This window comes from Setaria italica, chromosome II, assembly GCF_000263155.2.
Source record: "Setaria italica strain Yugu1 chromosome II, Setaria_italica_v2.0, whole genome shotgun sequence".
Classification (NCBI taxonomy): domain Eukaryota; kingdom Viridiplantae; phylum Streptophyta; class Magnoliopsida; order Poales; family Poaceae; genus Setaria; species Setaria italica.
This window is the reverse complement of record NC_028451.1, coordinates 45,581,005-45,607,558: the sequence shown is the minus strand read 5'-3', so window position 1 is coordinate 45,607,558 and position 26,554 is coordinate 45,581,005. Positions and strand designations below refer to the sequence as shown.

At 45.1% G+C, this 26,554-nt stretch overlaps 4 protein-coding genes across 4 annotated transcripts; 1 reads left to right on the top strand and 3 right to left on the bottom strand.

The window, feature by feature from the left end:
- Window positions 1–692: 692 nt before the first annotated feature.
- LOC105913821 (hormone receptor 4) lies at window positions 693–2,322 on the bottom strand. The gene is made up of 2 exons (XM_012843758.2): window positions 983–2,322; window positions 693–857 (listed from the first exon to the last, which is right to left on the bottom strand). Exons 1-2 carry the CDS (start codon window positions 2,194–2,196, stop codon window positions 800–802), a joined length of 1,272 nt encoding a protein of 423 aa, XP_012699212.2. The 5' UTR covers window positions 2,197–2,322; the 3' UTR covers window positions 693–799.
- Window positions 2,323–3,869: 1,547 nt separating this feature from the next.
- Window positions 3,870–12,202, bottom strand: LOC101762383. The gene is made up of 10 exons (XM_004958246.3): window positions 11,705–12,202; window positions 11,428–11,607; window positions 11,233–11,335; window positions 11,111–11,141; window positions 10,589–10,640; window positions 10,186–10,338; window positions 7,476–9,483; window positions 5,765–7,109; window positions 4,769–4,852; window positions 3,870–4,604 (listed from the first exon to the last, which is right to left on the bottom strand). The coding sequence occupies exons 1-10, from the start codon at window positions 11,761–11,763 to the stop codon at window positions 4,540–4,542; spliced, it is 4,080 nt and encodes a 1,359-aa protein (XP_004958303.1). The 5' UTR covers window positions 11,764–12,202; the 3' UTR covers window positions 3,870–4,539.
- Window positions 12,203–18,221: 6,019 nt separating this feature from the next.
- On the bottom strand, window positions 18,222–23,028 carry LOC101761968 (protein FAR1-RELATED SEQUENCE 5). Its single transcript, XM_004958245.3, has 6 exons — window positions 22,855–23,028; window positions 22,625–22,770; window positions 22,277–22,379; window positions 19,474–21,327; window positions 19,336–19,391; window positions 18,222–18,879 (listed from the first exon to the last, which is right to left on the bottom strand). Exons 2-5 carry the CDS (start codon window positions 22,756–22,758, stop codon window positions 19,365–19,367), a joined length of 2,118 nt encoding a protein of 705 aa, XP_004958302.1. The 5' UTR covers window positions 22,759–22,770; window positions 22,855–23,028; the 3' UTR covers window positions 18,222–18,879; window positions 19,336–19,364.
- A 111-nt stretch (window positions 23,029–23,139) lies between these two features.
- Window positions 23,140–25,884, top strand: LOC101761561 (DNA-directed RNA polymerases II, IV and V subunit 9A). The gene is made up of 4 exons (XM_004958244.3): window positions 23,140–23,266; window positions 23,385–23,460; window positions 24,732–24,890; window positions 25,471–25,884. Exons 1-4 carry the CDS (start codon window positions 23,238–23,240, stop codon window positions 25,549–25,551), a joined length of 345 nt encoding a protein of 114 aa, XP_004958301.1. The 5' UTR covers window positions 23,140–23,237; the 3' UTR covers window positions 25,552–25,884.
- Window positions 25,885–26,554: the final 670 nt, after the last annotated feature.

Below are 26,554 nucleotides of genomic sequence, written 5' to 3'. Positions count from 1 at the left end.
AAAACTGTTTCGGTTCTGGAGGTTGGGCGAAAATGAATGGCAGATGATTCGCCGGTTTTGGGCGAACGGTCCACCTTACTAATTTTGAAAGTTGATGTATTCTGGGCATGTCTAGCAGCTCCCCGCGTGCTTAGGAGTTTGAACCACGAACAGTCTGCACCTGTAAGGGTGGACGGTTCGTATGGTCATTTCTAACACGTATTTAATGCAGATGTAGCCCTTGGATGAACTACGGATGGTCCGCGCTCATAAAGGCGGACGGTCCGCCAATCCCCTATTTTCATGAGTTTTGAACATAACGGCTGAGGGAATGGCTCTATATATACCTCATGCCCGGCCATGGGTGAGGTCTCTTGGTGCTTTGGAAAGCATTCTTGAGCCTTCTTCCTCCTCTCTCTCACACTCACTTTACTTAGAGGTTGCATTCTTGTGAGATTGAGAGCATCCAAATGCATTACATCAAAGAGTTTGAGCTTTATAGCACTATGGAGTCTTCAAGCAAGCATCATTAGCTTGTTACTCTTGGAGGTTGCCGCCTCCTAGATGGCTAAACGGCTTGGAGATTGTGGAGCCGTTAAGCCCTTCGAGAAGATTGTGAAGGAGCCCCGTCTATTCTTGTGAGAGGTTCTCACGCCGTCATCGCATGGCACCAACACGTCACACACACGAACGAAGGGGATAAAATTTCGGCATCACGTTGTCAAAATCGATTCGAATCACATGCATAAACGCACTGAATTTGGTGTACAGAAATGCGCGGCAGGCTTCGTAAACGGGATCGATGGAGCAGGTGTTGCGATCATGAGCATGAGAACCACTCCCCGTCCGATCCTTCAATGTCGCCGATGCCATCCATGCTGAACGAAACAAAGCAAAGCAATCGATTTGAGATCATCAGTTCAAGCAATAACCAGAGGATCAAGCTCATGTCACACACCTAAAAACTAAAAATGATTGAGCTCCGATCCTCTGCAGGTCTTACCACGGCAAGGTGATGCCATCGCAGCCGTCGCTGCGGCAACGCCCATCGTCGTAGCAGCAGGCGTAGTAGTCGCCGTCGGCAAGCATCTCGATGAAGTCCGGCGGTTTATCATCGGTCCCCGTGACCGTGCCTTGCTCGCCGACGCTGTCGTCGCACAGCCACCGCCACTCCGCCGCCGGCAAACCGGCCGCCGCCGCCGCCACGTCCTCCGGCGTGCAGCCAACTGCGCCACCCTCCGCGACCTCGCCGCCGATCTCCATGCTCTCGAGGAGGGCCTTGCTCCACCACGCGGTCGTCGCCTCGCCCCACCACTCCACCCCCTGCGTCTCGCCGGCCGACTGCGTGCCCCCGTCATCCAGCACCGGGGCGATCAACGCCGCCGGTGCATCGACCGACGACGAGTACTTCTCCGCGGTGCTGATGAGCACTGGTGATCCATACGTGCCGCTCGCCATCTCCGTCGCCGGAGACGAGTAAGAGGAGGCAGCTGGTGATGTGGACTGGATCACCGGAACGCCAAAGAGACCTTCACAGTCCCTGGAACCATCGACGACGGAGCCACCAAAACCTTGGAAGCTAAGGTTCAGCCCTAGTGGCTGTGCAGGGAGGCTGCGAGCCAACTGCTCCAAGTCACCCATGGCGGTCCGCATCGGCGCTTCAAGTGGCGTGTCGTAATAAGGAAGAATGGGTGACGAGTAGCAGCTACCAGCAGGAGCGGCGGAAGAAATCCAATGCGCAAGTGGGTTGCGCAGCTGATGGTCGGAGTAGGAGGCGTAGCTCGCCGGCGCCAGAAGAGCTCCTCCTTCTTCAACCGCTTGGCTTCGATCCTGAAACACCACTTGAACTTCCTGCCGCTGCTGTTCTTGCTGTTGCAGCTGCTGCAACGGTGACTGACGAAGCGGGGGCAGCGTATCGGCCTGATGCTGGTACGTGCAGGGTTGGTGCCTCATGTTGGCCCGGTGGATCTTGAGGGCGTTGACGATCTCCCGGCGGGCCTCCGCCATGTTGAGCAGCCTCTCCTGGTACGGCCTGCTCGCGTGCGTCCTCCTCCGTGCCTGCTTCTTCACCAGTGGCTTCATCGCAACCGGTGGTTGCTCGGCTTGCTCCTGCTGCGTCTGCGGCCGGTGATGATCGTGTGGTATGGTGGTGTTGGCCATGGTGTTGAGGTGATGGTCCTCGTGCAGGGATCTTGCCGGGGATGACGAGGAGCTCATCAGATGCTTCTTCACAAGGCTCCTGATGTAATAAGCCCCTGAGAGTTCTTCTTGGTTTGTGCTGCTGCTGTTGCTAAAAGAGGAGGAGAAAAGAGGTGAAGATGTTGAAGAAGCTAGTCTGGATGTGGATGGGTGGCCGCCTGTTGCCATCTTGGACGGTCAAGCAAGCTGCGAGGCTCTTCTTCTCTTCTCAGCTAGTCAGCTATATGGCCTATGTTGGTGAGGGTGTGAAGCAAGTGGGACATGCGTATAGTAGGGGTGGTCCTAGGAAGTGTGTGGTTTGTTGAGGAGATGGCATGCACGCTGCTATCCTTTGAGCACATAGCATTGGCATAGCCATTCATGTAGTGGGCAGCTAGGTCCTTAGACATTGTAATGTCACTGGCTGACTGCACAACGTCGCCTCCTGAGTCATCTCCTTGGTACTTGAGTGACATTGACCTTACCTCGGATATCAATCACCATTCACCCACACATACTGAGACCCCGTATTCGGCGAGATCCAGCGGATTTCTAAAGAAAAGAATCCTAACAGAGGATGTGTACAACTGATGGGATAACCTCAATTCAGCATACAAAGAGGCTAGCTAGGCATGCATTTCTTGATGTTCCATTTCATTCCACATACAGGAAGAGAACGCTAAGTAGATGATGGTGGTACCAACTACCAAGTGCCATGCTGGTGAGGCGCAGCGGCAATCCTTTCCATCCCTGGTGGTTACGGTAGAGACGTAGAGTAGGCTAGGGCGATGGCCGTTTGCAATGCATCCAGAATTTACACACAGTGAAAAACAAAGGTCACGCCAACCAGTTCAGGTTTAAGCTGGTGACGAGGAAAGGCGATGAATTTTTATCGATACTCTTCATCCTTGATACGAGGCTTCAATAACGACGACGACCTCATCCATGATAAGAGGCTTCATCAATAACACGACGATGACGACGACGACGACAATGACATACACATGAGAGCAGCAATAGGGTGGACGGCGCTTAGTCAACCAGTGATGATGCAAGCCATTGACAGCAAGAGATTGAAGGTTGCCAATCCAGTGACAATACAAGGACGAGAGCAAATGGCGCCGTCCTCTACCCCCGGCCACAAATTCATTTGAAAGCTCCTCTCCTCTCTTGACCCTTGGCTTCAATGCAAAGGCCAAATGGAGAGAGTCAGAGAGAGATGATTGGTTCGCATGGACGGCGGCAAAGGTGCAGCATCATCTACAGAGCCTGCGATGAGCCCTAGCCCTGCACCCACTGGGTTGGGGTTGGGGCTCACCCTAGGCCCTACGTGGATCAGAGAGGATGGCAGGGCACAGGGCAGCCATTGTTCACAGTAGCCGCCACTGTTGCTACAGCATGTAACACCATATTTATATCTCGCAGAAGCTATGTTTGCTTTTCCCGGTTCAGTGCACATGTTTTCCCATGGATTTCAGATGAAGGTTTCGATGAAGTTTTAGGATTCAACGGAAGTGCAAAACAATCAACCAGAAGCAATCTCGCGAGCCGTTTCCAGAACTCTGAAGGCATTTTGCTCATCTAGAAGTTCAGGAACGCCCATTGCATGCACCAAAATGGCAGATGAAACTCGTTTTCTTGTGTTTTCAAACCCAAGAGCTACCCTTGCACAAGTACAACCATCTTGAAGAAAAGTACAGAGAACAAGTACAGGAGCAGGGTATATGATTTGTATTTAAAGTCATCAATAAAATCAAGTACATGAGCCTGAGCTCTAGTTGCATGAAATTCTCCACAAATCAGTAGGAACATATGTACATCAAAGATGTTATGTGGTCTGGTCACTAGTCACCCGGTAAATAAGGTGAAGTTTGAGAACAAACTCAATGAAGTTTGCTAACAAGTAAAGGTACGAATAGAAACAGATAAGAGATAACAATCACACTCGATAAGTGACCTGCATGTGCCTTGTAGAAGCCCAATTTCCATTCTCTAATTGGCAAAATTACCATATATCGTGAACTTGTGATATATGTGAATGAAGAAACAAGTTGAGAGGGAGATACAGATATATCACCAAAACAATGAAAAAATACAGTAGTTCTGGGCCAGTTTCAAAAAAAAAAAAGATTGCAAATGATCTTGAAGTCCAACTCTACATAGGGGGTAAAAGAATATTAAGAAAAAAGAATAATCAAACAGCAACAATGCAAAGCTCAACTGCCAGCTTATATGAATTGCCATAGATACACAATATATATATATATATATATATTTATAAATCACAAGATAGCAGCATCGCGTACCACCCATGAAAATTTGATACTCGTACCTAATTCTGGAAGATATTTTATACACTCCAACCCTGGTGCCTTTTGAGGATCACCTGAGTCTGGCATCACCTCCCTTGCTTCGGAATGTTGAGAGGGAGAAGAAAGAACGTGGCGCTGCATTTCAGGGATAAGATATTTTAGAGAAGTTTGCGGTCCCCAGAATAAGTAATACTTAACTTATGGTGAAGATGATGAGAATTAGTATGAAGAACCAAAATCTTCACATCCTAACGCATTAAATGAGCAACTTAACATATACATGTTTTGAAGTTCTATACCTTTGAGAGAACTTCCACTGAGTTGATCCTCCCTCAGTCTGAAATTTGCAGGGGGGTTTGGAATGGAGCTGCGTAGTGATTGTTCTGCAAATTTTTTTAAAAAAAGATCTTAATCAAGTCTTTTTTTCGGATAGATCTTAATCAAGCTTGTGTGCTAGAGTAAAGAAAATGTGTGGCAAGAGCTAAAATTAGACAATAGCCAAAGGATATACATATATCTTAACATTCAGAAGGCCTTGAGCTGTGTGAGTGCATCATTCCCATACCCAGCAAACCTTTACTAAATGCATGGCTTTCATGATCTAGGGAAGTTACTACTTTTGAGAGGATTGCAACTTTGACCTTTCAGCCTGGTTGTTAGGGTCAGTAGTTTTCAGAAGTTAAATCTTTCTCCTCCCGACTTACTGCCAGGTGGATCCTTGAGCCATGACTCACAAAAATAAGTTATCAGATTCTTTCTGATGGGCATTGCACGGGAATTCCATAGCAAACAGTACAACTATAGCATCCTTTTTTTCAGGCAAAATCCACGCATTCAAAATGCATCCACTAACATGAACTAGGGAGCTAGATGAGCATGTGCAATATTAATGCAATCAAGAGCATCAACAGAGGAACATCCAGTTGGTCATTCTCAACAAATTTCAGATAAACACATATTCAAGTCATAAGGCAGAACCGATGCACCCAGGTTAATGTATATAACATGAGCCAAGAATAATCCTTGGTGTATCTCAGCAAGAGTATGAGTAACACATCTAAAGTTCTCAGACAAACACATGATAAATTGCTTGCCAACTTGTGGGTAAATTATTGGAACCTACAGGAACTTTTTTCTTCCAAGTTTTTAGGACTACGATCATCATATTGGAAAGTCCCCCTTTCCTTCAACTTTATCCAGTGCCCGTACAATGTGGGAATAGTATTTTGAGAAGCATACTAACCAATTTAAAAACAATGACTGGAGCTTTTGTAGAGAAGTAGAAAGCAAAGTACCTTGTTCAGCAAAAACCTCGTTCTCCACAAAACCATCATATGAAGCAAGATAACCCATTCGAGACTTTCTGAAATCATCAGAAGATCCTACTACTAGATCGCGTCCATCTTCCATGTCATCATCACATTCTGAGGCAGTGGAAGCAGATACCCAATCATTTACTAAGCCATCACCGCCTCTATTCTTCCTTCCAAATTTCCACAGTTTCTTCAATCCTTTGGAAACATCTTTGCGTGGCTGTTGAGATGCATTGACACCGGCAAAAGGCATCTGTGCGCTGCCCCACTTTTTCCGCATCCGCGAAACATCAGCATCTGTTATTTCATCAAGTGAATGAGAATTCCATGGTGATGGACTTCCAGATGGAGAATCAGCAAAAGCATCACCATCCGAATTATCATTTGCATAAGGGAATAGCTGCGGAAGGCGAGAGCTCCAGGGTGCTGGAAGATCACCAGTAGGATTGTGCACATTTCCTGTAAAAGCAGTGAACTTAGTACCACCAAGGCCAGTTACTTCACTTGGAAAGTGAACATCACCATTTTCTGATCCTGGGTCATCTGAATTTCCAAATTCATGACTCACTCTTGGGTTCTCACTGTCAGAATCAGCAGGAAAGTCACTTTCCCTAAGGTTCTCTTCAATGCTTTCATATTCTTCCTCTTCTTTGGCGTCATCAGGGGAATCCTCTTGCTGATCTTCAAAGTCACCACTACTCTCATTGTGCTGGAGGGCATTCGCCATCATGGCTGCCGCAGCCTGAAATCCAGCTATACCTACAACAGGGTGAGTCCCATTGCCTTTCCTAAGAAAAGCCTTTGGTGGACCCGTTCTACGGGTACTGTAAGCAAAAGCTCCCTCTGATTCATTATTGGAAATTCTTGAGGGAGCCCAATTGTAAACATCCTCATTCACTGATGGACTGTCCTTTAGCTCATCAGGAATTTGGCTCTTCCTCATAGACTGTGACCTCCTTGATTGATCTTCTTTCAAGATACTCTTTGACTCTTCAATAATGCTCTTGCTACGGGCAAATGATTTTTGCTGAACCCTGGTGGTTGCTCTTCTGAGTCCAGGTGAAGGCCTTGTATTTTCTTTTCTTAAGTCAGAGAAGTTGGGGACAGACTGTGCAAGAGGATTTTCTGGTGGATTCCTGCGGTTTGCATAACTGGAGCTGACAGTCCTTGACGAACGCTTATGGATAGGAGCAACAGATGTCTTTTGGTTTTGGGTGGAAGCAACTTTATTTGAAAAATGCTTCCTGGAATCAGCACTCCTGGAAGAACCGTCACCAGATAGGTAGTCACTATTCAGTTCCTCTTCAACCAAGAATGAGTCTACCCCCTGGAAATGGCAAAAAAAAGAAAGAAACTTATTGCAAGAAAGTAAACTCAGGGTGTTCCAAAGAAACTTCACGAATAGCTATTCCAGTATTCCACAGCATTGCATGCAACTACACAGGATTCCAAGATATGCATATGACAATGGATAGTGAATGATTTGCACGAACACTTTGTACGGCATTAATTTTCTGTACCAAAGAAACTTCAAAACAATGTTTCAAGTAAAGTGGAAATCCTAGAAATTATGCGCTCAGGGTGTTCGTTAAGCATTCTACCCAAAATTCTAAAGTTTCTTTTTAACTATAACTCTATAACAAAGAGAACTACTTTTCTGTCATCAAATAGCTATTTAAATACAAATATATACCTGATCCTTATTTTTTCTAGCTGATTGCAAAGGAGGAATCTTCTGAGAATAATGAGAAACATAAGTTGAGTCAGGGACATCTGCAGACCGAGAGAATTTGGCTATCATCTCAGCCTTGCTCCGTTCTAGGCTCTCATGCATTGCCTTTAACATTGCTTCCTTCTCCTCTCTCTGCAGTTTCCAGTCTTCCTTCAGTTTTGCATCCCTCTTCTGCATGTACTGCTCATAGAACTTCCCTCTCGATTCTTCTAAACTGAGGATGCCAAGTTTTTGTGGTGTGCTAATGTTATACCCTGGATTGTTCACCATCTTCAGAAGCTCGTTGGCATCACAATCATTTGTTGTTATACTCTCCTTCACAACTTGTTTCGTATAAATTGTATCGGGAAGAGCCGCTATAGGCTTTACCTCACTCACCATAGGTGTGCTATCAACCTGCACATCTGTAGGCTTGACTCTTCGAGAGGATGTTAGCTTATGTGCAGCATATAGTTTCTCTAACTCATTGGCCTTCATTTGTAGTTCACCATGTCGATCTTGGTTCCCTTTTCCTGGTCTTATCCTAGCCTGCATATTAAGCTCTTGATCAGTAATGGATGATTGCCTGCTCAAATTTGTTCCCTGGCGACCAGAACAATCTGAATCAGAACCAGCAGTAACCTTTCTCCCTACATCCTCAGCCTTCCGTGCTGGACGATTACGTTGCACTCTGACATCATGGACCTCAGTTTCTGTAGAGGTAACCTCATCCCTACCAGATGAGCCTCTAACATTAGCTCGGGAATTAGATGAGGCTTTTGATTTAACACCACCAGATATCTTTTCAAATGTTCGGGATGGTTGATCTTTCCTTCCGATCACTTCTGCTTCAGTGCGAATATCTTTTGTACGGAGGCGAGGACCTCTAATATCATTTTGTGGAATCTGCTCACTTGAAGCTGGTACTTCATGAGCAACACCTTCAATTTCCTTATCTATCATGCGGAAATGCTCCTCTGATGATGGGCTAGTTAAAATATCCTTATCTTTCATCAAGGTTTCCTCAACTGGCTTTGCAGAAGTTTTTAAACGGCTTCTAGTGGAAACGTTTGAATCAGCCTTATTTGACATCCTTGTGTGTCCTTGAATGAATCCTGGTTCTTTCCCAAAGGATGACTCACTCTCAATGCTAGAGTTTATAACCATGTCATCTTCTGCACTATATGTACTCTCATTATGAGGAGCAGGCGTATTGCTCAAATTTGGGGCTGGGCACAAATTTTTAGTGGTCGAATCCATTGATACATTATCCTTTTGACATGGACAAGACTGTGATGTGACCGAATCCTTCAGCTCATTAGAACCCTCGTCTACTCCTGCTTTTGAGTTGGCTTCCAAATCTGCAGATGTCGGAGTCGCAACTGGAGTTCCATTCTCCTTTCTGTCATTTAAGTTGCCACTGTCATTGTTGCTTAGATCAATACTCATGTCGCTAACACTGCTCCACCTTCTAACCAATTTCTCCATGGAGGCACCAGAAGGAACCCTGCGGTGCTCACCTTTCCCTGGAACCACCCTACCAGTACCTGCTGAGGTGCTGTTACCAGAACTTGGAGTCTGCTCCTTTTTCTGGCTCTCAAACATGCTTATCCTGTCCTTCACACTCAGCCGCCTTGAAACACCTATAGCAGTTGCAGGAGACGCGTCTGTTTCTGTTTCTTGTTTATCTGCTGCCTGTTGGATGGTTGACTTGGTTTGCTGTTCTGCAACTGGTTCAGATGAAACATGTACTGAACCTTGGCTGTTGCTTAGTCTGTGGATCTGAGAGTCACTTCCGCCAACTGTAGATTTGTTGTTGGATTCGCCAAGATCAACTTGTGGCTCATCTATAGACATGTCTGAACTGGAAGAACCACGGACATTCCCATCATCAAAGCCCTTCCAGTGTGATGAAACTGCTGGCGGTGCATTCTGAGGACTGATGTCGGGATGCCGCTGACAAAGTGACATGAATTTGGTGCATGCTTCGCTGAACAAAACAAGTGTAAGTTGTCATACATGTCCAGCCATTATTCAGCAGGAAAGGCAATAAAGGGAAAAAAATAAAGCAAAGAGTGCAAAGCAAGAATAATCAGAGCTGCCATTGCAACTGGCAGGGTAACAGTGACTTGAGGGCCCATAGAGATTGAACAGATTCCACTACAGCTTGATACTCCCAAGTCCCAACTAAAAGAACCTCCTCTCCATGTAAACTTCACCACTTTCCCAAAATTCAATTATAAAGTTTCTAAGTTGACACCATACATATTCACAAATCTACTAATCATAAATCATGTACATTTTAACCGTGCAAATGTAATGTAATGGCATTTCAAATTTCATAAATACAAAGAATCTGTAAAATTAGATTATAATTAACTGTGCAACTAGCGGTTGTTCATATCCTAAATGAGACTTCCCTGCTTCGCATCGCCTAGAAAATGTGTAACTTAATAAACAGTACTACTGCTCAAATTATGCAAAATCTGCAGCTGCTGTACCATTCCATCAACTCCTAGAGAAACCAAAAGAATATAGTGCGGTGACTAGTCGACTGATGATTGCATTACAGAATTTGCTTTGTATGTGATTATTAATCTTATTCAAGTACAGAAAAACTTATGAGCAACAATCTTAAACAGTATCTATAGTTACATACAGAATTATGAAACTGACAGATTTTAAGCATTACCTTAGCCGGTTGGCACCAAAATGGTTTGCAAAAAGAAGAAGCTCAGATACACTGTTAGGGTTGAACCCAGCAGATGATGCTCGGGAACAAGCTGCGGCCAAATCTTGTTTAAGGGCACTTAGACGCACATCAATCGCTCTAAGTAGTTCTTTCCTGCACAAGAATTGAACTCGTACATTAGTAATTAGTAAATTACAATACACTAGAGGTAACAACCATAAGTAGGTAGCAGAGGTAACAACCATAAGTAGGTAGCAGACCTAACAAGAACTGCACATTACATGTCTTGTGGATTTAAAAACAAACTAACTAATTTGATAGGTCATGTTCAACTCAGACAAATCAAGTTTCACTGGAAAAGAAGAATTAAAGGAATAACAACAGACATGACAAAGGAGCTTACTTTGTATTATCTGCTGCTGCTGCTGCTGCTGCTGAGGTTGTAACATTTTCGGCTGCCAATAAGCACGACCAGAGCATAAATTTGATTCAGAAGCAGCACATATACAATATCATACTAATAATGCAACATTATATGAATTGAATATTCATTAACCCTACAAACACTTGCAGCGATTAATTACAGCATTTATGCCTTTCCTGAATTAGAAATATGTTGATTCTGATGCGAAGTTCATGCTATCCGATGTATTCTTTCATTAGCTCTTAAAATTACATGGGGATCAATTGGACCAGTTGTGTTCTCATCCGAATATAATCAATTATCTTCCTTCTTTGCTTCGGATTTTACCATCAACTAGAAATTTTCGCGTCACTCACGTTAACATGGAAAAAAGTCCCCACAATAAAAAAGCGCAGCTAAACATTATCAGGTACGAACATAGATGGACTAATCTAAAAAGGTCCAGACACCAATGGATAACAGAAGGGCAATCCAAACACTAAGCATAATCATACGACATACCAGCTGCACCCGAGGTAGCATCTCCAGTACCCTGAACAAGGTGCACAAATTTTAGGCAACAGCTAAACCGAGAAAGAAACAGCTACACACTCCAGGAACTGAAAATTTTGCTTGGCACTTACTCCCTGCGCATAAATCTTCCTGGCCCCTTCAAGCTGCGACATCTCCAAATCATAGGTATTCGCCAACTCCAGCACCTCTGGCGTGCTCACGAAGCGCACGAACCTGCAGGCACAGGTTAGCGAAACATCCATCAAAATCCAACCTTTTCGGCACCGCCAACCCAATAACCGCCGGGTAAGCCACAATCAGCAGACCTCTCGAGGGTGCCCTTGCTGAACCATGGGGCGCGCCGCTCCAGCTGCAGCCGGATGGCCGGCGGCGGTGGCTGCGCCGACGCCTGCTCCTCCGCAGCCCGCAGGTGCGCCACGAACGGCTTCACCGACCCCGACGCGATCTTCTCCGTCCGCCCATTGCCGGACACCACCAGCTCGCACCTGCGCAGGGACCCAAAGGCGCCGCATTTAGCGCACAAGAAGCGCACGAACGCATCAAAAGGGTGGAATTTTCTTTCCTAGCCCCGCGCTTCCTCACCGCTGACGCCGAGGGGAAAGCTGGAAGAGTGCGAAGTCGAGCGGCGCGTCGGCCTCCATGGCGTCCCCCGCCACTGCCGCCGCCGCTGGCGAGCTCGGATCTGGCGGATCCCAGACACGAGCTCCTCCCCCCGCCGCAACCTCCCAAGAAACGCTGGAACGGCCGCGTGGGGCGCCAATGCAGCTCCCGCGGCGACAAGATCGCCGCTTGCGGCGGCGGCGGCGGCGTCCGCCGGACCGTGCTGCAGCGGCCCGGATCTCGCCGGCGCCCAGCCGAATCCGACGAGCGCTCGTGCGTGCCGCGTGCGACGGGGGGAGAGCGGAGTGGAAGAAGAGAGGACTAGAGAGAGCTGCGTGTTTGGTGGTGGTGGACTGACTACTCCCTAGTCCCTTCACTGGTGGCCTGACCTGCTGCTGAGGAATGGGGAAGCTAAAATCAATAATTTTTGGGGGGTATTTGGGAGAGATTAGTGGCTTAATTTTGGAGCTCTGATTAAGCTAGGTGTGTGATTATGGGAGCCAGTTGTCTTCTGAGAATGGAATTATGGACAAAACAATGTAGCTGAAGGGCAGCTACTTTTGGTTCTGAATGGTTTTCTTCTCCATTTGGCTTTTCTGCCCCGAACTTTTGAGGATAACAGCAACGGCTTTGAGAGGACTGTGGCGCTGGGTTTTACGATTTTGCCCCTCTAGGAGAAGATGTGAGGCTTCGCTTTGAAATTTAGAGGAGGGATTTCTGTTTGACAAGGACCGTTCGATACTATAAAAATTCAGAAGAATCATTTGGTCTGCATACGGTGTTAGCTAGGGCCCGTGGTTGAACAAGTATCAAAGTTTTATTTGGAGCTTTAGGTGTATAAATTTGTGTTTAATTGTTGAACAATTGTTATGTCACCAAATCTTAGAGTGGCTCTTTTTTTTTTTTGCACCTCTATCGAACATGATGCATCCATAATGAAGTGTATCGTGCAGCGAGTGAACTGAAAGCCTTGGTGGTTTGTGTTGCATTAATTATGCTTTGCCCATAGTAAGCTTTTAGCATTAGGTAATTACTTACAGTTCTCTTAAATAGCACGGCCTGTTGCATTGATTTGATGCCGTCGATAACTTTTCCTTGAGCCTATGGAAAATGCCAGCCTCAACAATGAGCTCGTAATTCCTGTTGTTTTCCCTTTCTACGGTGCTTGCTTTGAATTCTATTCACTGCATTCCAAAAGGATAGTTTTGTAAAATGAACAGTGGTTCAAAAATATTTTTTTTGCGAAGGTGCAGAAAGAATTAAACAGCTTTCTTTTCTTAAAAAATTTTCGTTTCCTTTTGTTTGCGATTGCACGTAAAACAATAGGTCATCTAACGTGAAGTTAGCATCATGCAGTGATTGTTCTAGAACAGACTGGGGCCCCAAGAGCTCAACAGTGACACACCTTACTTGCATGTACTTAACTACTTATGTTGCTTGCACCTTCTCCCCACCTCCAAATATCGCCTAGACTAGCCTAATCATGCTTAACCGATAGCATAAATAGTTGAAGAACAATTTCTTTTCCAAATTCTTTTTATATCTTCTCCCATAGTCCTTTATATTTTTCTTTATAAACAAATTCCCAAAATTCTAGATCTTGCTGTTGACCGACTGTTGTAGAGAAAACGAGTGGACCAAGGCGAGGGAAGAACGTAGCATAGAATTGCATGTAGAAGTAGTACGGAGACTTTAAAAAACAGTATGAGGAAACCAGTGAATATCAAATCATGATCCCATCTCTCTTGTCGGTGAAAACAACTTAAACAATTGTGAAATCCAAGCAGTGTTGTCTGACGTGCTCATGTCACCCCAAGGAAAGAAAAACAGCACAAATCCAAAACTCTAGTCCACTTAATACCTCTTAAGTCTTAACCTTACATCCATTAGCATATGCGCTCAGTAACAATTCTTCATTCGGGAAAAAAATCTAAAATACCATTTTTTTTTACGTTTGTACCGTTTGAAATCATATGAACAAGTTGGAAAACGGAAAAGGTGAGACAGGGTAATAGTGGTACTAGCTGAAGAAGAAGACGGGGTAGTTGTTGGCACATTAAGCTCACAGATCACCCGACGCAGTCCCTTTCTCCTGAGCTCACTAGATTCTACCTCAAGATTTCTAACAAACTCTGATTATCCATTACTTTAGCTTTGTTTAATGATTTCTCCGATGCAATTATCACATCATTTTTCCAATCCATCGAACGTCTACAGAAAGATTCAGTTCAAGTGTAATTCCACCCCTACAATTCATGTGATTTTAATTCATAAATTTTTAAGTGTCACCGTTGCAGGAATAGATGCTCTAGACAAGTGATGTGCTGAATAGACAGGTTCTGGAAATTGAAATCATTAAAAAAATTTAATCTCATAAATTATGGTGCTACAATTATTTGTACCGATGCGATGCAATAAAAGCTGCAGTACTGCGTACTGACAGCACCAGAATTCCATAAGCAGTGATAATGCATGCTTGAGTTTAGGTGTTAATTGTGCTTATGAGATTGCAATGTTTCACCACCTTTTTAGCTTTTTTGCGCGGAGTAGGTGAACTCCAGGATTTGGGTTGATCACGGGCCTTGTACTAGCATTGCTGATGCTGACTAGCCATTTTTTCCTCCAGAACTGAGGGCACGCGTTTGTTGGTAGCATTTGTTGAACTGCAATCATGAACTCATGGTACGGATCAACAAAAACGAATCGAACAAACTGCAATTATGAACTCATAATGGTGCAAATTAGCAAACCCAAATTGAACAAACTGTAACTTTAAAGCCATGGTACGAATTGCTAGCCAAACAGGTCATCTATCGATAATGTAGTTATTGTATTATCTGTAAATCTAGACATAATCGGAGTTCGACGCCTAAAACCCTTCTGTGCTAATATAAAGATCATTCAAAGTTTGTTCCATAATGGAGGTTGAACATGTGTCCTCTTTTCACACGGATGACTTAATTCCAATTTTTCTAACCTAGTGGAGGACCAGTATTTTACCCCTTTCCATGATTACAATAGGGATTACAGGTGACCTGTGACAGGCCTTCACAAAGGTTCAGTTTCTCAAGAACAAAGGACTGAGGCAGCACATCTCTCAAAGTTTAAAATGAGGTGGCACATCTCACCACATAACGTTGGCAGATGATTCCAAGCAATCAAATAAATAACCCTATAAACAAATAAATACACACCACTTGTTGGAGCTAATGAGCACACCACAGCCCACAGTAAGAGGTCAACAGGACAAGCAGCAGATGTACTTTCAACATGCATCACTGCTAATGATACAATATTAAGGGCTAAGACATTCTTTAGTACAGCTGAGCAGTCTGCTTCCACTGCATCCATTCATCCCTCTGCCAAGTCAGGTCTGGCCTTCTGATTGGCACTTTCTCAACTAGTTTAATCACCACTCCTGTCTCATAACCCTGCTGCATAATATACTGCTGTCACTGTGCAGCTCTGGTATTTGACTTTTGTAAACTAAAAGAATACGTGCATGTTTTCAACTAGGTGCCTGAATTCTGATGTATTTGCAGACAGCCATTATCTTTTGCAACTGTAATTATTCCTTTCTCTAACCTGAAAGGTTGCCAGCCGACACTTGGACAAGATGGAAGGTGACCAAAGTGCTCGGTTTTTAAACGATTTTTAATTGGGGAGTTGCTGGTGGTCAGGTTTTCGCAAGTGTCTTGCTTTGCACTCCTGCAATGCAAAAGCATGTTTTGGAGAGGACAAATCATTCGCTCATTTGTCTGGTCTCCCCGCCTTTTCCCTCCTGAGATTTGATTGATCGATTGATTAATATAGTTTTATTTTTTTAAAAGAAGAAGAAGGAGAAGAATTGATTGATTAACTCGCGCGGGTGGAGCCTCGAGATTCGTGCCCGTCAGAGGATCAGTTAACTGTCACTCAGCTGTGGTTTTCACCTCTCTGTCAGAGATGACAGTGGAGGTATACGTGTTGCTCGACAGGCAGTTTGGGGCCATCTGGTGCATAATGGCATCTTCTTTTTGGATAATCTCGAGCTAGTGGCTACAAATGAGCTCATCTTTTCCTTAAAACGATCTCATCAGTTTTGTAGATGCTGACAATAAAGTGCAATGACTAATGATAGAGCAACAGTTTTGAACATTCGTGCGAAATTGGCCAAGAACTAGTAAAATTTAGGTAATCCGTCGCCACATCGCTGTGGGGGAATGCTACGCTGAGAAATGCTTCCTTACATGTAGAGATCATTGCAAGGAGAGGCATGCTTATCTCAAGACGCAGACACGAAATAATCACGTATTAGACGTCGTCGACCCCGGGAGGTTGCTTTGCAGCCAAGTCCTAGTTTAATGGCGCGCCTGACTTTAAGCAGCTGCATCCTTCCTCCATCAGAGAATGCAGACAAGGCCAGCAACAGCAGCAACCACACCGCTTTGTTCTCTTGGCTTCTTCGCACGAAAGAGACGCTTCAGAAAACGAAGCGAGATTTGGAGGCCCAACAGCTGATTACGCAGATCGCTGATATTTTTCTTATTGCAAAAAAGAAGAACATGGCAATTAGGTCAGGAGCCACTGAATCAGAATATCAAATGGCATCAGGTATCAGGCTTCTTTTTCTGAATGGAGCAGGATGGCCGAAAAAAGGCAGAGCCCATTCGCGAGGAGGGGAATTTTTTGTGCGCCGGTGAGGAGACCCGGGGCTTGTTTTCAATCCCCGGTGATGAGGATTGAGCAACGACCGGAGCGATTTTAACAACTTTTTTTGTGTACGTAAGCTATGCTAGGTTAGTACTGACAGTGGAAAATAATTGGCGCCAGAAATAGATGTACGAGTAAAGTTGCCCGGCTGATTTAATATTTGTTGGTGTAGATGAGGTGATAAAAGAAACAAGGAAAGGTTTCAGCATATATCTTTTTCCCCTCACGTTGAGCGTAGCTTTGGCCCAATTTTTGGACACTTGGTACACAGTGAAATGGCATCTCACTGTCAGTGTTTCTAGGCGTGGAGTGCATCAAGTAGCATGGGCTACCTACAAAGCATTCGAGTGTTCCAGCAGCAGGATACCCTTTGCCCCCGGCGCAGCCACACTGATCGCTGGCGCTCGATCCAGCGAGACCATTGAACCCGTTGAGAGAATGAACCATTCAATCTTCTCCAATCTCCGTCACCAAAACGGATTTTAAAGCCATTATTAGTGTGTACAGACTCATCGATAACAACATTTTGCTGGAGAAGGACCAAACAGAGCGAGAGGGGATCATGGCATGGGTCTTTGGAGGCTTTCGGGGCACGCCGGCCGCCGCAAAGGGAGCATCAGGACCTGCAGAACGAGAGAGCCGGCTGGCTGCTGCATGTGCACGGGTCCACGGCGCCGTGCTCGCTCCAGCACCAGCACTCTCCCCCGCAGCGGCAGCGGTGTGGAAAAGCTGAGACCTGCCGCAGGCCGGCGTCACATGCGCCGTGTCCGGTGCGTGGCGTGGGCGCAGGGCAATGACGCGATCAAAACGCGTGCGGCGCACGAGTCGGCTCGCCTCACCGGGCACCGGCTCATCCTGTGCTCTGTGGATGTGGTGGTCTCCGGCGCACGCGCCGCGCTGTCGGTGGCTCGCAACACTGCACGAGGGCGTTCCGGAGCGCACCCACGGGCCATCATTTCTACAACGAAAAAACCATCAACCTGCAAACCTATATCGACGCATCTCGTGTCCGCGACACCGTTTCGATCGGCGGCGATCAGGCGCTGGGCATCATCAGTTCATCACCCCGATCGTCTGGCCAGCGATCTTCCAAGGGTGCCCTGGTTTCGATACGTTGGATAGGGTAGGAAGGATAGGACCTGAGACGAAGACGAGCCAGTCAGCCAGCGAGCGAGGAGGCGAGAGCGACATGCCCTTGCCATTGTCACCCGCTCTCGGCGGCGAGCCAGAAGGGAGATCGAATTGGGCGGGAAGAAGCATCAGAGGCATGGACCACCAGCCCACCCAGCCGTTCCTCGCTTCTGATTGGACAAGCCCGACGTCACGCTTGCCTGCATCACATCGCAGCAACGTTTGGGTCGGTTGCGGCGTCCCTGTCGCCGCTGCGTTGCATACGATGCCCAAACGGGGGCCGGGCCTGGCGCGGCGTGGATCGTCGAAGCTGTCGCAGGTTACCCGCGCCACTTGGTCAGGTGGTATCCTTAAGATGCAGCAACCTGGGAGATTATTGTCGAATCATATCTGGAAGATCCTCACCAACTAGCTAAAACAAAGACAATGGCGCTGTATCATTGGGCCAGCTGCCCACCTGGCAACTTGCCACAGGCTGTGGTGCCATGGATCACATGCTCAAAGATTTCATGGGCGTTGGACGCTGGTGTCTTACGTACAGAATAGAGGAAGGATAAGCTGCCCAGCTCAGAGTTCTTTTTAAGAAGCAACAGGGGAAGAGGATTAGAGCACGAAACCTCCTGGATTATGGAACCAAAGATAATGATCCGAGTTTCGCAAAAAAAGAGATGAAAGATAATGATCCAAAAATGTGGTGTACACTATACACAGACATGAACCATTGGTCAAGCACACATCAGTACATCACCTCTGAACCAGAGAGATTGCAAGCATACCAGGCGGCAGGCGCTAAGCTAGGAGCATCGCTGGACGCTGGAGCACCTAGCCCTCCAGCCCGGTCGGACCAGCCGAGATCCACAGCCAAAGCCGACGCAAGCTGCTCTGGCTTGCCCCCAACGCTTCAATGCATGAGCCGTCCAGCTCAGCTGCGGGCAGAAATGAAACCACAGATCTGAATCTAACTGAATCGTACAGGACTTGGTATCATGAGGGGTCTACTTGCTCTCCACACAATATGGTCCAGTCAGGCTGCCTGCACAAGTTTTCAGACGCATCATCTCCTCCAGCATACAGTCGGTTCAACTGCTTGAATGACATTTCTACCTAGGCATGCCTTCTACCTAATAAATGGGCTACCATCAAAAGGGAGAGCTTGCGGTACGCACAAAATTTCCTGAATTATTTCCAGCGCAATACAAGCATTTTCAATCATAATCTACTCTACACTAAGGATCGGTGCCTTAGCAACTGAAATTTCCTACGGCTGAATAATATACAGTCTGGCAACTTATTCAGGGGCACTTCACGGCAGCCCATCCTCTGCTTCAGTGGCCCTGAAACAGGAAAATGTGGAATCATCGTTAGAGTTCAATCCTGCATGACAACTGAAGCAAGTCGATGCATTAGACAAGAGAATCAAAGGCACATAGAACTGTTTGATCAAAATGCAGCCACCTTTTTTTAAAAAAAAAGACCAAGATCTCTCATAAGGGCAATGCTACAACAGACAATCCAACAGACGCAAGCCCACACTGCACTCAAGCCCTTCAGCACGAATTTAGACAGTCCAAATGGATGAACAAAGATGATTTCTTGTCAGCACGGATGGAAATTTGAGTTTGTTAGAATAACATCTTTGTTTTGGACTCATCGAGTATCCATGTTGGTGAGCCGATAAAACCGGATGGGCTAGAACTAAACTAGATAAAATAAATTAACAAGAGGTACTGGGTATATGAAAATTCATCGGAAGCACAAAATGAGGAAATTACTAAAACAAATTCTAGTACCTGGATCAGGAGCTCCTGTGAAATGAATTCTAATGCATACTAGAAACAGATGCATCCTGCATTCATATAAAGATGTCATCAGCCACAATAAATACAGGGCAATCCACTTTGTATGGACAAGTATCAGGAGCTACTTACTTGAATCATTGCACTGAAGCTTTGAAGCCCATGGTGATTTGCAGCCGGAGCAGGAACATTCAATGATGATCCATTAGCATTTGTTGCATTGCCTTCGTTGTCTTCATTTGTAGATTTGGCAGTCCTCCTCCATCGCTTCAGCAGATATTTTTGAGGTAGCTCTTTGATATTTCTGTAGTCCAGCACCTTCAGCATGTGACAACATGGGATGCCCATAAACTCAAACTTCCTACAAGTGCACACACAGGAGCAATCACTTGAATCAAATCGAACAAAGTGTTCCTTGGGTTTCTCAGATGAAGCAACCTTGTACTCAGATGTTGTCCCAGCCTCCCCACAACTGAATAACACAGAGTCCATGAATAGCTCAAACTCTTTACGAAAGATCTCAAACACCACTGGTGTATATGTATGAGCAGCTTGCTTTAGCATCTTGGCTGGGGGTATTCTTGGATAGCTCTGACTAGCTTGGAAGTCAGCTTGCAGCTCAGCATAGCGATGTTCATCCACTGCTCTTTCATAGTGCTTGAAGAAGGACAGTAGTTCCAGTTGAGGACTCAAGAACTTCTTCAAAATACTACTGAAACTCTCGACTTGAAGTGCACTTATGATGTCCGCACAAAATATATGCCTATCATATGCCAAGGCCCATTGTTCCTTCTCATCAAACACTTTAGACAGCCATTCGTTATGTCTAAGATCATACTTTTCTAGCATACTTCTCCATGCAAACAAGAATTCATCTCCATCCTCATAGCCAAAGACACATTTGCTAAAGTCCTTTGCAAATGTCTTTGAACCTTGGAAGACATGATTGAGATGCTTAAGAGAATTCTGATATATATGCCAAGCACAAATTCGTTGTGTGGTATTTGGCCAGGCTGCTGCCATTGCACTACTCAATGGAATAGATTGATCTATTAAAGCTACAGTAGGCTGTTTTCCATGCATAGCAATCTTAAAACTCTCAAAAAGCCACTTGTATGATTCAAATGATTCATCATAAAGCATAGCTGCACCAAAAATAATTGTTTGTTTATGATGATTCACACCAAGGAACAATGCAAGTGGCCTACCATATCCATTTATTTTGTATGTTGTGTCTAAGCAGAGTACATCACCGAAGTAGTTGAAGTCATCTCTTGATTTTGGGTCTGCCCAAAAAAAGTTAGTCAGCCTGTCATCCTCATCAATCTGCGTAGTGTAAAAGAACGAGGGGTTATCCATTTGCATTGTCTGCAGATATTTCAATATTGCTCCACCATCACCAGGTTGCATAGCCTTCATACGCTTCGAACGGAGATAATTCTTGTAATCAGCTGGAAGGAGAGAGATGTTCCGAAGGAAACTGACTTGTCTCACAACAAGATCACCAGTTGCTTTTGTTGTTGGTGTCACTACAGAATCATCTGATAGTTCTGCTTCTCCAGACTGAAGTTCTGTCAATATCCTCTGCGACCTTAACATATGCATTGTAGAAGGAGGGGCCAGCTGATGATTGTGTTCTGCTTTGAAATCGGTCACTCTATACTTGCACTCCGGTGTGACTTTAATAATCAATCTCGCTGGGCAACCAATTCGTGTATCCAATCTTGGCTTCTTTGCTTCCAGTGATTTTTTATCCCTGTTGTAGCCTTCTCTTGAGCACACAAAAGTCCTTACTTTGGTAATATTTTCAGAAGATTTATGTGATGTACTTTTTCTAACACTAAAGCCAATATGGCCAGCATATTTGTTGTAGAATTCGTATGCCTTTTCCTCACTCTCAAATTCCATGCCTACTTCTGGAACTAGCTTTGCGAGTGCAGCCTCATCTATGGGCGGTTCAGCTTCTATCATTCTTCTCATTTTACCCTGAATAACCAATCGTGAAATGTTTGAGTAGAAGGTAAAGAGTCATAATGAGGAATATTTTGTTGCATCAGATTTTCCTCACTATGCCAAAATGGGAGGAACATGACCGATAGAGCAGCAATCTTAGCCATAATGGAAAAATAAATAAATATATGAAAGAGACGTCTCTTATTTTTGCTGTAAGTAGCATGTGCCGTATGGTCTTCAATCCTAACATGCTAGATCAAAGTTATTCCGAGACAGCAAAAAATGATTTTCTCTGCTCCTTTCCCTGAAAGAGTTGAGGTCTCTCTGGACTTCTCTTTCCAAGGGAAAGGAGATATTATTCTGAAGGAAAATAGGAAGTGTGACTAAATACAATGCATCATGCAGATCAAGGAGGTGAACAATCAGAACATTTGATAAGTAATCCAATTATTTCATGATAGTCAAAGATAACGGATCAATAATTCACTTTTAAAAGAAGTTGTGCCACTGCAGACAATATGTACAACCTGGCACCCTGTGTGAGGAGTGCTATGGTTGCTTGCAGGTTGCAACCTGTGATCTCAAGAAAAATCACAATGCATAACCTCTAAACAGACAAGGAGAAAATTACCCTTACAGTTACAGTGCATGAAACCTAGTCCAAATTAAAGCAGCACAATGAGTACCTTTGAAAAGATAGTACTTGTGAACCAGAAAGTTAACCCTATGCCTAGCTATAACATCTCAAAGAAGTTGATAAAGGGAGCTCCTCAACATTCAAATTGCTGATTGCAAAGCGACTGCCAAGAGTAAGCAACATAAGAAAAGTTGAAAATAACTCTTTCATGGCTACTCCACCGTCCGCAAATAAGTTCTTTTAGCATTCAAATTTTGTTCCACAAAGTGGTGCGCCCTTAGCTTCTAGTAAGGCTCATCTAATTGAAGCATAAGAGTACTTCAGAACATAAGAGCATGGTTTTACCTTCCTGTAAGCAATGCCACACGCATTACAAAGAGTTCTTGGGCCATCAGGGCCACGCCGCATATGGGGCGTCGCATTGCCAGATATCCCGCACCGCAGGCACCTGATGGAATCACAGTAAAGGGATGAGTGAATCAAACACCAGGCTTCAACCAAAACCATTTCTGAAAAGGAGAAGCATAAAAATAAATTCCGAAGTAGAGCAAGAGCACTGGGACTGCTCCACAGCAAGCAACCAACGCGCAGAGGCGAGACCGTTCCCTCTCCCAGCGGACCGACGGCGACTAAACACGAGTAATTTGCCACAAACACAGCAACAGGAAGAAGCTCTTGGGCGCGCCCACGTACCGCACGTGGCCCTCGAGGCCGTCGTCGGCGGTGTCGCGGAGGAGCTCCAGCTCCTGCTCCACCGGCGCCGGCGGCGCGCCGTACGGATGAAGCTCCCCTCCGCCCCCATCCGGGGCCACCAGCATGTGCATCATTGCATCACCGCCCTGCCATGGCAACATTCGCATGAAAAAAAATCCCCCAAAAAATGAAAAAATCGCAAAAATGGCGGAATCGAGTTGGGTTCGCACCAGGGGAGGGACCAGGGAGTAGTTTGGAGCGAAATTCTGCGCGATTTTCGCGATTTTTTTAGGCTGTTCCGGATTGGAGTTAGGGTTTGGAGCGGGGAGACGATGAGCGGACGCAGGGGAGTAGGAGGGGAGGGGTCAGCGGGATCCGGTGCGGCGGCAGGGTTAGTGGCCCTCGTGCGGCAGCGGCCATCGTGCGACACGTGTAACTGCACGCCTTCAGATGGGCCCAGGAATGGCACTATTTGCTCACTGACATGTGGGTTGTCTTGGGCCCACCTGCCAGAAACCGCAGAGTGAAAAGGAGCAGAAGAGAGAAGCCGAGAAGGGGACAAGAGGAGTTACGCAGCTGAAGGTGAGAAGAAGACAGAGGCGACGAGACCACCATGAGCGCTCTCAAGTTCTGCCGCGAATGGTAAAAGCCACGATTTTTTTTAGCATTCCTGTTTTCATCTCAAGATTCGCTCTTCGATCGAAGACTCTTGTGGTTTGATTCGTGTTCTAAAATTCTCCTTGTTTTGTTTTCACCGCAGCAACAACATGCTGTACCCGCGGGAGGACAAGGAGACCCGCACCCTCCTCTACGCTTGCCAGTCCTGCGAGCATCAGGTGGTTCCCGTGTTCCTCCCCATATTAATCCCCTTTTTTCCCTCAGATTTTGTTGTTGATTCGTGGAAGCCCTAGGTTCACCAGGGGAGCGGGGGTCAGGTAGGTTTAGGACGGGTTTAGTGATCTTCTGTGTAAGGATGGAGATGGATGCAAATATAGGTCTGGAGGTACATTGTTTCCTTTGTGATTTCTTTGTTCATGGTGGACGTTTTTAGGCTGGCATTCTTACTATTGCGTATTCTGCATCTAAATTTTGGTTTCATGATGGTACCTATTTTGGTTCTGTTGGAAACACTGATACTTCATGTTTCTTGAACGGAAAAGTTGGTTCTACAACACTGATAGAATGCCGTTTTAGAAACACGTACCATTGAATTCACTCAGTTAACTTTAGTACCATCGACAGACTGCTCAGTTTGGAAATTTACTACTCCGTTACCGGATGGATTTGGTCGCAATGTGATCTATCATCTGAGAGACGTCAAAGTTTTCGAGGTGTCTTGTCATTGGAAGCAGTGAACTTGTTAAAGAACAGCTCAATCCCTAGAGGAGGATCCCTTCATTAGGGCATTTTGATAGGACTAACCAGCTAATAGCATGACATTTACTGAACTTTCTGATTTCTTTCGCATCATTCCATTCATTTTTCTCTTTCCTTTCTGTTGTGGTACTAGTGTTAATGTTATAATATTTTTCTTATTCTTGATGAGCTTTTGAAATACTTCAGCTGTTCAAATCTAATTTCAGAAATCTTGAGCCCTCATAATGGTTATGTATGTGGAGTCCACTATTAATCTTTGTTAAAATTTGTGCAATGCTTAAATGGTGGAGCTCAGAAGCACCTCTCTTGACTTGGTACATATTTTAATAGGGGTAAGCATGGTCCAATTGCATTAACAATTACATATCTGTTGGGGCTCTGTGGCCAGGGCACATGTGTGGTTGAGTAACTATTGAAACAGTGGGAGTAATTACAGTCTAAACTTTTATTTTAAAAAATTACAGACTAAACTGTAGTCGCAGAAACCCACCGTAAAAATATTTTAGCAAGGGGAACCCAGCTTGAAACTGAATGCCTTTGAAAAGAAGCCATGTATGTTGCTTTCTAAGGTTTTCTTGTTTCCTTAGATGTACTTTCTTTTGTGTGCAGTGAAGCATGAGCTTTTCTCATTGCTGATTTGTACATACAGTTTTCACATGTGCTCAGAATATTTGGTTTTCAATTAACAAGCATGCTCATAGTTTGATTGATCATTCCACTATGTGAACAGGAGGTTGCTTCAGATACTTGTGTGTACAAAAGGGTTCTTCGTAAGCCTTCTGGTGAACCCAAAGATGTCCTGAAGGATGTAGCAGCTGATCCTAGCCTGCCTCGCACCAGAAGTGTTAGATGCTACAACTGCAACCATCCAGAAGCTGCTTTTTTCCAGGTTTGTACACTGGTGCTGTTTACATACCATAGTTGTCACCGGAGATGATGATCGTGTCGTTTCATCTATACAGCTAGAAGCTAATACAAAATCATGACGAAGTTTGTTAGTACACTGGCATTCATAATAATAGCGCGTACTGTTGCTTGATTTGTTGGGAATTCGTGGTTAGGGAGGGTTTACATCTTTAGCCAAGCCAAATTGGATCAGATAACCCCTGTAGTATCCACCTAGTGTGTACAATGAAGCTTGAACCAACCTGTCCATATGGAATCAAATTATCATCTACCATTTAACATTCCAATTTCCTGGGTATCGTAATCTGTCACATTGCTCAAGAAACTTGGTCCCAAATGCTCCAATGGTCCCAAACCAGTATTATTAGTAGAAGCTACTTGATTTCCCCTGACCTTTTGTGCATCAGAACGTGCATTGCATATTTTTGGAACTTGACTGCAATACCCGACACATTACTGCTAGTTGTGGAATCCTTCGTACTTCACAGACTGTCTAGTGCATCGAATCATTCTGTCATTGCTGGTAACAACTTAACATGTATTCTGACGCCTTGAACTTGCAGGCCCCAACTAAGGGAGAGAAAGCCATGACGCTGTACTTCATCTGCTGCAACCCGAGCTGTGGCCACAGGTGGAGGGACTGAGAAGGATCCGGGTCTGGGAAATCAGTCCCAGAATGATCACTATTCTCTCCACAAAACTTAGTAGTAGACTGGTAGTTGTTGGCACGAACCTTCACCTGCAGTCTGTGACTGGACCGGTACCGCTGGTTAAGAAGACTTTGATGCAAACCTGCCCTTTGTATGCGTGCTTGGTTTTCATTGTTAGCTTATCGCCAGGGTAATGTTGTGTGACAAGATCCGGTGTAACTATTCTCGCGTCTTCATTGGCGAGTGCTGGAAGCTTATATAAACGAAAGCTCGTGATCCGAACGGAAAATCTAATCTGTGGATTCCCAACAGATGCAGTGTAGTTTTTACCAAGTCTTCCATGCTGCTGAAGTATGCTACACGGACTTTCGATTCAATTATGTAGAAGCAATCGCGGTGCTGGAATCGAACTGACGAAGTTCAGTTACTGAACGAAGCGCCGGGCTTGTGTCAACATGTGAATTGTTGAAACCCCAAGTGGCCCGTTAACACCATTTCCTACTGAGATAAACATAAAACATGGTCGCATCTCTATCACGCCTTGCTCACATGTTTGGACCCTCGTACAAGAATTTTTTTATAAACAAAGTTTTGTTAAATTTTGAGGCCATTAGATTACATTGAAATCATGATGCACACAGCCTTATAAAAAAGAAAAGAAAAATCCGGACACTTGAGCAACTCTCAATCCGCATAACTAACTTTGCCGGACCCTTCCTGCTGCTGCAGTGAGTGCGTGCACAACATCACTACCATGTATGCAGGTTCTCAACCAAGCGATCGAGTTGCAGCCGTCTACATGCCTATCCATCTATATCCATGATCCTCCATCCATCTACTATGCCTATCTATCAACGGTCAACAGCACTTGTTACATCTCGAAAAGCATTCTAAAATGCGTTTGGTTCCTTGACCTAAAGTTTAGTCCGTATCCCATCGAATCTTTGAAGGCTAATTAGGAGGACTAAATATGAGTTAATTATAAAACTAATTGCAC